Here is a 14,195-nt window from a genome sequence, read left to right as displayed (position 1 = left end):
AAACCATTTTTCAGGTGTTAAGGATTCCATTTATCTAAACTATTAAATTATTAATACTTCTACATTGAACATATGATCCTTGGAGGTAACATATTTTCTGGAACGTTTCTCAGCGCTGAGGAGAAATAAGTAATAAAACTGCAGTTGTCTCATAAAATTTTAAATTAATCACAACAGAGTAGAGTGTTAGCATGCTTTAAAAGTTTCTAATCAAAATACGATGAGAACAAAAGTTTCCAAATTCTTCAATATATGTTAATCAATTTGGTTTTGATCAATGATAAAATTAATTGAACTTATGAAATAATATTATATGAAATAAATAAATGATAATAAATAATGTTATAATGAAATAAAGTCCTGCTACCAACAGATTGTTTTAGGAAGATTGTTATCAATAATGCAGAAAAAGCATTTGACATAATTCAGTAAATACCCTGTGATGATGAAAATCCTCAGCAAACTAGAAATAGAAAGGAACTTAATATAGAGCATCTATGAAAAACCTACAGCCAATATCATACTTAACAGTGAAAGGCTAACTGCTTTCTCCATAAGATTAGGAATGAGACAAGGATCTCACCACTTCTTTTCAACATAATACTGTAAGTCCTAGCCACTGCCATAATAAGAAATAAAAGGCACATAGTTTGGAGGAAGGAAGAACGAAAAGTCTTTGTTTGCAGATGACATGATTGACCATGTGGGAAATCCTAAGGAATCTACCAAAAAAGCTACTAGAAATAAGTGAATTTAGCAAGGATCTAAGGTTATCAGAAAAAAGTTGTATTTCTGTATAACATGGACAATTGGAAATTAAAATTTGAAAAACTACCATTCACAATTGCATAAAAAATGTGAAATAATTATGAATAAATTTAACAAAAGATGTGCAAGACCTGTACACTGGAAAGTACAAACCATTGCTAACATTAAGAACTAAATAAATGGGCAGAGACATCATGTTCATGGATTGAAAGACTTGATACTGTTAAGAAGTCAATCTCTCCAAATTGATCTATAGATTTCAACATAATCCCAATCAATAGCTCAATAGGCTTTTTTTTGTAGAAATTGACAACGTGATTCTAAAATTTACATGGAAATACAAAGAACCTAAAATATTCAAAACAATTTTGAAAAAGAACAAAGCTGAAAGACTTACATTGCCTGATTTCAGGACTTAATATCACGTAACTCAAGACAGGGTGATATTGATGTACAAATACATATTTACCAGTGGAAAAAAATACAGAGTCTACAAACAGATCCATGCATATACAGCTAATTGATTTTACAAAGGTGCCAAAGTAATTCAGTGGGGCAAAGAAATACTTTTTTCAACAAATAGTGCTGGAATAATTGGATATCCACATAGAAAAAATATATATATAAAGAAACCTTTACCTCACATCATATATACAAACATTAACTCAAAATGGGTAATAGATCTCATTGAAAAAGCTAAAATTATAAAACAGCTAGAAGAAAACAAGAAAATCTTTGTGACCCTGGGCTAGGCAAATATTTTTTTAGGTAGGCTATAAAAGAGATGAATCATAAAAGAAAAAGGATAAATTGGACTTGGTCACAATTTAAAACATTTGCACTTCAAAAGACATTAAGAAATTAAAAGGCAAAGTACAGACGGGGAGAAAATACCTGCAAAACACATATGTGATAAAGGACTGATATCCAGAAAATATATCTCTCTTATGACTCAGTTATAACAGGACAAATGACCTGATTTTAAAATGGCAAGAGATCTGAACAGATGTTTCACCAAAAAAAGATTTACTAAGCACATGGAAAGATTTTCAACATCATTAGTCATCAGAAAAAAATCAAATTAAAATCACAACAAAATACCACTACACACCCACTAGAATGGCTAAAATTAAAAAGACTGAAAATACATAGTGTTGGAGAAGGTGTGGAGCAACTAAAATTCTTATAATTGCTTGTGTGGAATGCAAAATGTTACAGTCACTTTAGAAAAGTTTGGCAGTTTCTTATAAAAAGTTAAACTTAACCTTCCCATATGACCTAGCAATCCCATTCCTAAGTATGAAAATGTATGTCCACATAAAAATTTGCATTCACAGGTTCACAGCAGTCTTTTAGTAATAGCCAAAGACCAGAAACAAGCTAAATATTTATCAACTGGTGAATGAATAAATAAACTGTGTTCTATCAAATCAACGAATACTACTGAGCAATAAATAGGAACTACAATATCTCCAACAACATGGACAAATCTCAAAAACAGCATGCTACAGGAAAGAATGTGAACCAAAACACTACATACATATTTTAAGATGCCACTGATATGAAATCCTAGAAAAGGGAAAACTAGTGACAAAGAGCCAATCACAATGGTTGCTAGAGGTCAGAAGTGGAGAAAAGGAACTGACTGCATGGGAGCATGAGGAAGCTTTTTGGGGTGATGGAAATGTTCTAGATCATAAATGTGGTGGTGGTTAAACAACTATATACCACTGTCTGACTCAGAACCATGCATTTGAAATTGGAAATCTTTTTCTCTATAAATTCTACCTAAATAAATAGAAAGACCTGGTTCTATTAAAATCCTACATGGAGTATCAGAGTGTGATTTAAAAAAACAAAAACTATGAGAGGATACTAGAGAATTTCTTAAGTCATTTTGGCAGATTTTTAGGATGTTCTATAAGTAGAGGCCAAGGAACAATGGTTAATAAAAGGTAGTCCTACAATCGTCTATGCAAAAAAATGTACATACATTTATATCTTCCCTCCTCCCAACTATTAATATCACTTCTAAACTACTTTATTTACAGAAGTACTCTTTTTGATGAAGAAACTATCAAAAAGAAACATTAGGTACACAGTTTCAAAAAGGAAATATGAAAAGGTTCTAGAGATGGATGGTGATATTTACACAACAATGTGAATGTAATTAATGCCATAGGACTGTACACTTAAAAGGGTTAAAATGGTAAATTTTATGTTATGTATATTTTACCACAATAAAAAATGTTTTTAAAAAATTAGAAAAAAAATAATTCTAAGAAAACTTACATAAATCTAGAAATCCACAAGAAAGTTACATTTTAAAACAGTTCCTTTTATTTAAATGATAAAGACTGATCTCTTTCTCTGAACTGTACACTCACAAAATCAAGCTTAAAAGTGGTTATTGGTATGATGCTACTAGTTAAAGGAAACTGTGCTTACCAACGATTTTAGAGTTTATTTATAATGTTTAGGGCTCTACCAAAGTAGTTTCTGCTTATAACAGTGAATAATTGAGTTATCTACAGTAGACAGGAAAAACATTACAAGACAAAGATCAGATCAGAGAGCTCAGATCCAAAATGGTTATTTGGTGGCCTAAATACATGTATTTTGTCATCTAAATTAATCTGCAAACAGACCTCAGTACAAATACTAAAAACATGCTAATAGAAGCCCTAAAGTAGCTGTGGTCTAAGGTAAATAAGGTCACTCAAGAACTGCCAAAACAAACATCTAATTTCATGCTATTTGGGGAAAAGAGAAAGCCATCTGTGCAATTCATTGTGGATAAACTGCAGTCTAATTGGGGCTAGAGATCTGTCAAGTACAGTTGTTACGATTGTGGGTACTTATGCTATCAATTGATAAAATCAGAAAATTCCTGGAGGTAACACCAAGAGATGGTAGAGATGCAGTAATCTACCTAAGGCTGGCAGGGCATTGTTATTGAAAAACAGCATTAATAGAACCTGGGGAGTCATTAAAAAAAAAAAAAAGCTCAAAGGCTGCATGCCTAGAACAAGGAAAGAATGAGTGTGTTTGAAGAAAGTTCTATGCACAATCTGGGGAATGAGTTCTGAGTTAAAGCCTCGACAAATTTTAGGAGGGCAATTTCAATCTCAGGTAGAGAATGAATTACTAGTAGCAGTGATGGTAGCAGCAGCAGTTGGTAGCAGTAAACTCTTACACAGTGCTTCCTATTTGCTGGACACAAGGTCTAAGCACTTTAATTGTATTAACTTGTTTAATCCTTACAACAACATTGTGAGGCAGGTGAACCATTTTAGAGAGATGAAGAAATAGGTTCAGGGAGATTTGGTAACTTTCCCATTGTAACCCAGCTGGTAGGTGGCAGAGCCACCTCAGGGTGTCCTGCTTCATTTCCAGAGTTCTTGCTCTTAATCTTTGGAAAATAAGTGTTTTCCCGGGAACCAAGAAAGTTAAAAGGAATTGCTGTAATTGTATACTAGACTGGAGAGAAATATTTTTAAAAACTAGTAAGAAATGAAAAGTTTTCAACATTTATTAAATGCCTACCATGTGCCAGGCATTTTACATTTTAGCATACTAGGCAACTGACTACACCAAAGTAAACAGAGTTATAGATCCCCAAATTTACCATTAACTTGTATTTTTAATAAAATTTACTAAATGATTTCTTTGATTTTAAAAGGCAAAGATATATCACAATAATCAAATGCAAAAAAAAAATCTGATTACACCTTCACAAGAATTCAATTCAGTTCTTTCAAAACCAAAAAACCAAAACATAAGACATTTATGTACCAGGCATGATGCTAGCTAGGCACAGGCACAGAAGATGAATTTATTAAAAATTAAAGAAAATGGTCTCTTGTTCTCAAAAATCCTAGAATCTACAATAATCCTTTGTACTTATCCCCATTTTACATAGGAAGACACTGCTCAGGGGGATTAAATGATCTGTTTAGGGTCCAAGCTAAATAGCTGAGATAGGATTTGAACTCAAACCCGTCTCACTATAAAACCTATATACACTTTTACTCTACAGCAAGCTAACAGTGTTTCTGAGTATAGGAACTAGAAAAAATTTTCAGCTGACTTCATATAACAAGTACAGGGCACCTGGTCTCTGTTTAATATTTTAGAACTGTTTCATGTTAGTTGAGAACTTGAAAAGGGGAAGTGTGAATTCTAGACTAAATCTTGGGTTACAAACCTCACATAAATTGAGCATAGCACAAGTACATTGCAAGAGTCACTCATGTTGTAAAACAGTTGAATATTTTAAAATACATATTGCAGTAGACTGCAGATGGGTGTGACTCCACTGGAAAAATGGAGAGGGGTGTTAATTCCAGGAGTTTCCAGTCTTTGGAATTGAAATCCCTCTCTTTTAGATCTTGTAGGCAGGTAGGTATAATACAAAGTTACCCAGTTAGGGTCCAATAAATAGGAATTGGACCAGGAAGTCCTCTGAGGGCTGCCCTTGGTAGCTGCTCTGTCAGAAACCCATTTCTATAGTAGGGAAAAATGTACTGATATAACTTTCAGCTGTTTACCTAATAAGGAACAAGATGTTAAAGATACCGTGCTTTACAAAGAGAGGACCCTATTCAGAGTGAGATGTATTGAATTAATCCAGCTGTACACCACTGCATTCAACTTTGGAACGAAAAGTACGCATTTATGACATGGCTTAGGTTTGAGGGTGTATCCTGGACCCACTTGGCCGCCTTAAAACTACTAGCTTAGATTTGTTAAATTATGCTTTGCCCAAACTGAATTAACCAGGGATAAATGATTTTGAAAGAAATGTTAAGGGAATGGCTGAGTCTTGAGAAATGAATTCAAAACTGTGTTTTCAACATGGTTAAAAATACCTGAAACTTCATCTCCATCATGTCCTAAAAACATTTAAGAACTCAGTGTGTACTCTTAAAAACTGTACAGTATAAAAGGGAATAAGAATTATCAAATATAAGACATGTTTAAAAAATACAAAAATGCATAAAAGCATATGTACTTACATGTTCATAAAGGTAATGTCAATATATAAAGATTTTGGGCTAACAGAAAAATAGACTCAGAATCAGTTGAAAAATTCTTAAAGCAGAATCAATTAAAGTTAGTTCTCTGCCAAACTTTTCCCAACTACATTTTATAGGCCTTAATCATTAAAGAAGATCTGCTGACATAACAAGGCATAAGAAGTAATTCTCAGAATAATTTGATTAAACTCTTCAAAATTACACAAATTTACATGTAAAATTATGTCTTGAACTCTAAAATTTGCTGGCTAGTTATCTTTTAAAAATTATTAGCACTATGTTTTTGCAGTTTAAGATCATTTTATTGAGTGGCAAGAGGTGGCCAGGGCGGGGGAGCAGCTACAGATGTCCTTCCCCACCTCCTACCCCTGTACTATAGGGGGATTAAATTTTTAATTGTGGTTCAAAACATGTAACAGAAAATTTACCATCTTTAAGTGTAAGTTTAGCAGCGTTAAGTATATTCACCATGGCGCAACAGGTCTCCAGAACTTTTTCATCTTGTAAAACTGAACTTGCTACTTCATCTCAAGTGAGCACTAAGACATTTTAAAACAATATGGATCAGCATATCTAGAAAGCAAAATATATTCAAATCAAGGCATACTATGAGGATATAATTTGGACAGAAACTAGGTGACAGTTTGACTCTCTTAAGCAATTGTTTTTTTCAGAGTGAATAAAGTAATTTTGTAAATAGTTTTTTTTTTTTAATTAAGAGAATCATTTTCCTTAAGGCCAGAGATAACATCTTATTCATGTTTACATCCACCTTAACTATATATTTAATAAACACTGTTGATAGCATCAAAGGAAACTATTTAAATACAAAGTTTCATAATCTAATTCAATTTATTCTTACCTATTCAATAAATTGGTTCTCTAAGAACCAATATCAGGAATACTCTGTTAGCCTATGTTTGTACTATTTTTTAAAAACTTCCTTTAAAAAATTAATAACAATTTTTTAAAGGAAATAAAACTTATTAATTCAGGTTTTAAAATTCCCAGTCGACTGTGCTCACATAATAATCAGCTCTCATAAATGGTATATAAAGATAAGCTTTCTACTTACCATGTAGTTACCATAAGCATGATCAAACATTTCCAGTACTTGATTCCTAATTTTAAAAGAGCAGAAATGGGAAAAAGTTAAGTATATTCTATTTATTATCTTTCAAAAAGTTAATGCTCCTTCATAAACTTATACCAATAAAAAAACAAAAGAAAATTTAGTTAGGAAGGAACATAAAAAGGGTCAGGAAATACACCTATGTTAGTAGACAAGCTTTCATGAATCATGCAGAGATGAGCCAAACTTTTCCTATTCTAGCAATTTATGTAAAAGTCATTTTATAATATTTCCTAAGAAAACTGCTGAATGATACATGCCATGCAGAGAGAAGAAAATATGATGATGAAAAACAATTACCTCTTAACAAAATTATTTAACATAAATGTCTTGAAAGGGGAAAATATTGAAGAGACCCAAAAGAAATAACTGTTACCATTTATTGCTTATACTATACATTCTACCAAAAGAAAGGGGTTGGTGTGTGTATTGCTATGAAATAAGGATACTCTATGAAGCCTCTGCCTTTCCCCTTAAATGAATAAGATCACTAATGCCTAGTTTAACACATTTCTGTTAATGTTTGTCGTGTTTCCAAAAGATACATTTTATGATGTACCTTTGGCTCCTTTAAAAAACTCTGTCAAAAGTCAAATAAACAATATTCACCCCTGATACGAGAAAACTAATCCTCGAAAAGAGATCTGTGTATTTTGGCTAACTCTGTTTCTCAAAATCCCCAAAATGACTGTGTAAAATGGAAATTTCTGATCCCCACACCAGATTTACTAAGTCAAAACCTGCAAGATTGGGACCAAGGAATCAGTCTTTCAATTAAACACTCTCAAATTGGGGGAGTGAGGGTTATAGGAAAAACTGCAAAAAATGTTATGGCTAGGCAAGGCCAAGTCTCTCAATAATTAGCAGAAGAAAAAGATTTTAATAATCTTTTATTAATTCTTACTGTTATTCCCAAAGTTCCAATCACTAATGGCAAGAATTGAAGAGAATATTAAAGAAAATGGCTGGATATATTTTTACTTTACCTCCGGTTATATTGCAATTATCATTTTAAAAATTGTAATCATGGATGATGAAATACTGGTAATAATATAGCTAGCAGACAGAAAAGGACTTATTTCCAGATCCTGGCTATAATAACCAGCAGAATCAAGTACACTCAAACTTGTGAACTGAACAAGCTAAGTCCTGACAACTTTTTACAAATAATAATCATTTAAAAACACCTAATCATTAACAAGGTGATAAGTCACTTTGCCAAAACACTAATTCTTTATATGTTTATATGTATGATAGAATATGGATCAAGTTATCTCAGAAAATTACAGAGTATCTCAAAAAATCCTTCTAGACTTTTTTTTTATTATATTGCAGGTGATAAAGAGCTCTCAAATTAGCTAATAAACAAACAAAAAAAAGGAGCTAAATTTTCCCTTCAAGCACTGATATCAATAAATGGAATATGGAAATTCTTTTTTCCTTCCCCTGAAATAGAATACAAAATTATTGTCAAGAAGTAAATTTCTGTAACTGGTAATAGTAGTGCCTAGACACGTGTATTACAGGTAACATAAGCTTTAACTTGTTAACCCAACTTTGCAAGCATTCAAGCTTCAAGACTATGAATAAATCACGACTGCAAACAAGGACACACTATTTTCCAATCCTTACATTTATGTAGCACATGATCATCAAATTTCACAACAAATACTTCAAAGTGGAGGTATTTAATATCCAGCTGAGCTCTCTCTCTTTCCTAATTACACATATAAGTCCTAACACTCATTTAAATACAGAATGGTAGAATAATTACTATATTATACAGAGATTTTTTTTCTATAAGGTTTTATATCTATTCAACAACTGGATAAAAATGTATTGGAAATTAGATCTATAAATCAGCTTTTTCTATAGTTACATTGCTTGCCAACATGCTACAGAAATTGAACTGTTTTATACTTCATTTTTTAAGTAAAAACATTAACAACTTTTGTAACATTTAAAAAACAAAAAATGAATTCCAGGAAGTATAAGACTACATATAACCAGGTAAATAATTCCATTAACTATAATATGCAAGCAACCGAGCAATTGCTATTACTGTTCATGATAATTTCAGTCTTTATCATCAGTTTGGTTTGGGCTGGGGGTAGGGAAAGGGATAGGCATTTTCTGTTTTTTATCATAAATCATTATTTGGATTTTCAAAAAAAATTGTACAGGTAAACCTAATAAATCATAGTTCCGTTTCCTGAAAATTCCTGGATGAGAAAGCAGTCAAGCAATGTTTATTTGTGGTTTGTAGCTATAGACTCTTATTCTACTCTTACCCTAGAGTAAGGCAATCTAAATTAACAAGCCTAAATAATTGTAACTTCACTTTCATAAATGATCTCAAAATTTGAGCTGAAATCTCAAGCCAATTTGGTTGGAGCTCTACAGTTAAAAATTTATTTTGGTCAAAAATGAGTTATCCAATGACTTTTCTTCAAACAAACATTTTTAACAAAAAAAGTAGAAAGGGGAGTCGTGATCAAATAAAAATACTTGCTGTCCTTAACAGACTTGAAGCTTCTCTCTCCAAGTCTTATGGAAGTGTAGCAGAGTGGAGTGAGCACAGGCTCTGAAGTCATACAGACCCGGGTTTGAATACTGGCTCCACCACTTACTTAGCTCTGTAACGTTGAACAAGTCAACCTTGAGTCTCAATTTCCTCATCTGCAAAATGGGGATCGCATCCACCTCATTAAGAAGTAGAGAGGATTACAGAGATAGTATAAAGTGCCTGGCACAGAGTAGGGTATTCAGTAAAGCAGTTATCAGTGATACATTAAATTCACAAAGAGAAAATTTAAGACACTTATTAGAGTTTACCGGTAATTTTGTTTTGATAACTGACACTTTAAATTTTCCAACAAGTGTCTTTTATTGCTGTTTTATTTAAAAACTAATACAAGACTCTTGCAACAATTTAAACAATATGGAAGTCTGTATATGTCGATAAAATAAAACCTGATGGTTTGACCTCACCTCCATTGTAACTCTGGGAGGTAGTCATCTTTCCATGTTTTTCTGAGCTTAAGCAATTTCTTCTCCGTTTTTTTGTGTTTTTTTTAAACATGGGATACTACAGATAGTATTCTACAGCTTACATCTTTTTGGCCTTGGGAGTATATTCTGGGTAGCCTTCCGACGACCTAACTCCTCCTTAATATCTGAATATTATTCCATAATATGGATGCTCCAAGGAACAGCTCTGTTCTTTCAAAATGCACATCCCGTACACCTATCTCTACTTTAATAGTGCTTTTATTTCTGTAGGATAGATTCCCTGAGATGGGATTAATGAATCAAAGAATACATACAATTTAAATTTTAGGAGACTGTCAATAAATTACAGCAATTTACACTCCCACCAAGTTTCTTCTCACACCTCAACTATCCAGTCAGTACTCCATCCATGTATTGTGTTTTGTATTTACCAGCCTGATGGCAAAAAACCCAGCTATTTCATTGTTTTAGTCTGCATCTCTCACATTTATGAGGTTGAGTAACTTCATGTTTATTGACCATTTGCATTTCCTCTTGTGTGAATTAACTCTTCACGCCCTTTGCCCATTTTCTACTGGTTCTTGGCTTTTTCCTTATTCATTTGTGGGACCTGGTGTGTATTAGGAACACTTACTCTAAATTAAATGCCGTACATATGACAGATGATTTCATGACTTTCAAGACTGATAAAACTACTTTGAGTAAAGTGAATAGGTATATTTAATTGAGGCTTTTGAATACTACCATCAAATATTGTTCTACTATGAAAATGCAGTGCAAAAAACCACTGCAAGGAAATGCTAAAATGTGTAAAGTTCAAGTTCCAATGAACGCCCCCTATTCCGTAACAGGTGTAAACATGATTTCCTTAACTGCTGTGAGACCAGCAACATTTCCCACCTGGGAGCTCACTTGTGCAAGAAATCTAACCACGTCTCTGATGAAAGGCAACCTCGGAACTCTCGCGCGCAGGGAAACGGTGTGTAGCCCCCTTCACGGGCCAGTGACATGGCAGCCGCGTTGACACACCGCGGCTGGCCTTAAGGAGCCTGCACGTGTCACAGACGGCCCGGGCGACACCCCGACAGTCCCGCGAGGTAGCATCGCGGGCGGCGACCCCCACTTTCCCGGACCCTGTCCACCCCTCCAGGGTTCTCTCGAGGCAACAGCCGTCCCAATCGCGACAGGAGAGGCCACTGGGCGCCCGAGTCGCAATGACAGGCACCTCGCCCGTGGTCAGCCTCACGAGGAAACCCACCCCAGGCTTCCAAGCACCCTTACCCAAGCTTCTGTTTCTCCTCCCTACTCATGGGCGAGGCCCCCGCCGTCCACACGGACGTGGCCGACACCAGGCAGAGCGCGGCCGTCGCCGCCACCAGGCTCCATGGCGCTCGCTGGGGGACCGAGTACCGAAAGCCCCGGCCGCCGCCGGCTTCGCTCATGGCCCCGCGGTTCCGCGCACGCGCACGCGCAGCTGCTACGCCCGGCCGGTGGGACACATTGCCGGACGCCGGTGGCAAAGGAGCTGCGAGCCGTGTCGAGGCCGGGATGCGGAGGAACGCGAGCGGCCGCCGTCGCCGAGCTGCTTTCCGAAGCCAGTGAGCCGGTCCCCAGCGCCAGCGCTGCCACCGCCCTCCGCTCTCAGCAGCCCAGAGCGCCTCCCCCAGCTTTCCGGTGTCGTAGTCTAGGAAACCACCTCCCCAAACGCTACTTCCGGGTAGGGCCCAAGACGCTGAGCCTCAAGGCCAATGGGGGCCGGATCGGAGAGGGGCTGGCCCGGGGGACAGGAGAGAGCATTGGCTGGGAGATGTGAGACGTGGACAAAAGGCGGGACCGGGGAGGGACCTTTCGCCTCGGCCATCCTCCGACCCGTGAACTTGAGGCCTGAAAACTACCGCTCCCAGCGTGCACTGCTTCCTCCGCGGCTCTCTCGCAATCCGACTCCACCGGGCTAAATTTCCACTCTGGGTGGGCGCGCTGCACCCTGTGACGTGTGGTCCCCCGAGGGGCTCGGGCGGTTCCTGCGATCCCTCCTCCTCCGGCTCCCTGCAGCCAGCCGCCCTACTCCGTGGGCTGCCGAGTCCCGGAGAGCCCGTCAGCTCTTTATCCCTCTTCCTACGTGTGCGTTTCGCTGAGGGCTGGCAGGATGAGGCTCAGACGGCCTCAGATCAGTGCTGCACGCCTTAGGGAAAAGTAGTCCTATTGGAGTAGTCTTCTGCCTTCAGGGAGATTTCAATACTGTAACAGCAAAAATGAATTGAGCCTTTGATGGCAATGTGCTGAGAGTTTTACTTGCATTCTCTCATGCACTCTTCTCAACTCTAATAGGTGAGTACCACCGCCCCCATTTTGCAAACGAGGAAACCGAGGCCAGAGAAGTTAGGTAATGAGCCTCGTCACACTGCTGGGTTAGATTCCAGCCAGCCTCTGTGACTTGGAAGCCCTTGCATGTAACCACAAGAGTGAAGGAGGGTACGGGGGGGCCTCGTACATGATTAATAATAGTCATCTAGAAAGCTCAACGTAAGGAAGCTAGTGTGAGCTGCAAAGAAAGTTTAATGAAAATTGGTACTTGCAATTAATTTTGATGGCCGAGGGAAAATGAGGAGTAAAATCCTCTTGAAAAACCACACTGTTTTTCTTGTGTAATAATTCAGTAGGTAGGTGCGGAGTTTAGGAGCTTGGTCGTGACCTCTGTGACCACAGGAAATCGCTTACTCTTACCCTCAGCAGCTCAGCTGTTCTTCCTTGATTTCTATCATCTTACATCCTCTGCTTCCCTCTCAGACCGACCATTCAGGTGACACCAATGACTCCTCTACCTTTATTACCCCTCTCTGTCTTAAAATTTTAAGGTTTTCTTTTCGTTGGTTTCTCTTTGTACCATCATATCCCTGTGGTTGATTTCTAACTCAGTGTCTGTCCTGATCTCCAGACCCACATTTCCACCTCCCCACTAGAAATTCCCTTCTGTCTGGCCCAAGGGTAAGCTCAAATATAATAATGTTAACTGACTCAATATGTCAGAATCATCTTCAACTCATCCTCCTCCTTCACAGTCTATGCCCAATCACTTGACAATTACATAGATTCTACTTCTGCTATCACTACCTTTCTTTCTACTCCTCCTTCTTTTCAGTTCAAGCCTCCATTACCTCTTCCCTGAACCATCACAATAGCCTCCTAAATTATCTCCTTGCCACCCTAACTTTTCTCTACATTGCTACCAGAGTTGGCATTCAAGGACATCTACAAATCCTCTGAACATGTTTTCTCCCTTCTACCCCTGCCCTGCACTCAAGTCCTATGAGAAAACTAACAGATTCTCATACTATATCCTTCCTATGCCTTTGCTGTTACCATCCCCTCTGCTGTCCCACCATCTTTGTCTGTAGAATACTCACTACCCATTAAGTCTCTGCTCAGATTCCACCTCAACAAAATCCTTCCAAAACCTTCCAGCCATTAGACATCATCCTCCCATTGTATTCTGTGTCCTTATTATTGTGTTTTTCACAGTCAGCCATGTCCACTACATTGCGACTGCATGGAGGGTATTGACCTTACCTTATTTATATGTATGTTCCAAAACTCAGCACTGTGCCTCTCATATTACACATGCTCAATAAATGTTGGGTATACTTACCTGTTTCCTTATCCCTTCAGTTTCCGTATCTATAAAGTAGGAATAATAGTTCTTATCTACTTACATGGAGGCTGTGAAAACACATGAGGTCACTTCTGTACAATATTTCATTTTATCCTTTGTACAGACCTGCAACCCTATATTGGTTCCATCCTGGATCCTCTTTGGCAGCTTTAATGATGAAGTTAGCTAAGTAAATAATACCTGTGAATTGTTCTTGGCTCTGGCACAGAGAACATGGCAAGCTAAAGGTCAACACGAATCATTCAGAATTTGAAAACTAGGAACAAAGAAAATAGAAAAACAGTCAGCGACCTTCAATTATATTGAAATGTGGTCAATTTTCTTTGCCTTCCTGATGTTCCAATCCTTTATAAGAAGTCAATATTGACTAGTAACTGTCACTGAGAAACACTGTTCTCAAAAAGAAAAAGTACTGGCTTTTAATGTGTAGCATTTTCTGGGATTTTTTTTTTCCCTTGGCTTATTTGTTTTTAAGCTAACACTGCACTTTAAAGGTGTATAATGATAACACAGAACATATTCTTTGTTGACTTGCTAAATAATAAGCATCTTTTTCTCTCTTACTGAAATTCAA

General features: G+C 36.9%; 1 protein-coding gene across 3 annotated transcripts in view; it reads right to left on the bottom strand.

The window, feature by feature from the left end:
* The window catches only part of EDEM3 (ER degradation enhancing alpha-mannosidase like protein 3), a 97,436-nt gene extending 85,764 nt beyond the window's left edge, over positions 1–11,672 (bottom strand). For all 3 annotated transcript variants that reach the window (XM_079918206.1, XM_079918207.1, XM_079918208.1), the window contains exons 1-2: positions 11,233–11,672; positions 6,883–6,928 (exon numbers count right to left, since the gene is read on the bottom strand). In XM_079918206.1, coding sequence (XP_079774332.1) covers positions 6,883–6,928; positions 11,233–11,393 — 207 coding nt within the window. In that variant the 5' untranslated portion in view covers positions 11,394–11,672. The remainder of the gene's footprint in view (positions 1–6,882; positions 6,929–11,232) is intronic.
* Positions 11,673–14,195: the final 2,523 nt, after the last annotated feature.

This window comes from Stenella coeruleoalba (assembly GCF_951394435.1).
Source record: "Stenella coeruleoalba genome assembly, chromosome: 1".
Taxonomy (NCBI): Eukaryota; Metazoa; Chordata; class Mammalia; order Artiodactyla; family Delphinidae; genus Stenella; species Stenella coeruleoalba.
Note: the sequence above shows the minus strand (reverse complement) of the source record. Positions and strands in the feature narration are given on the sequence as shown.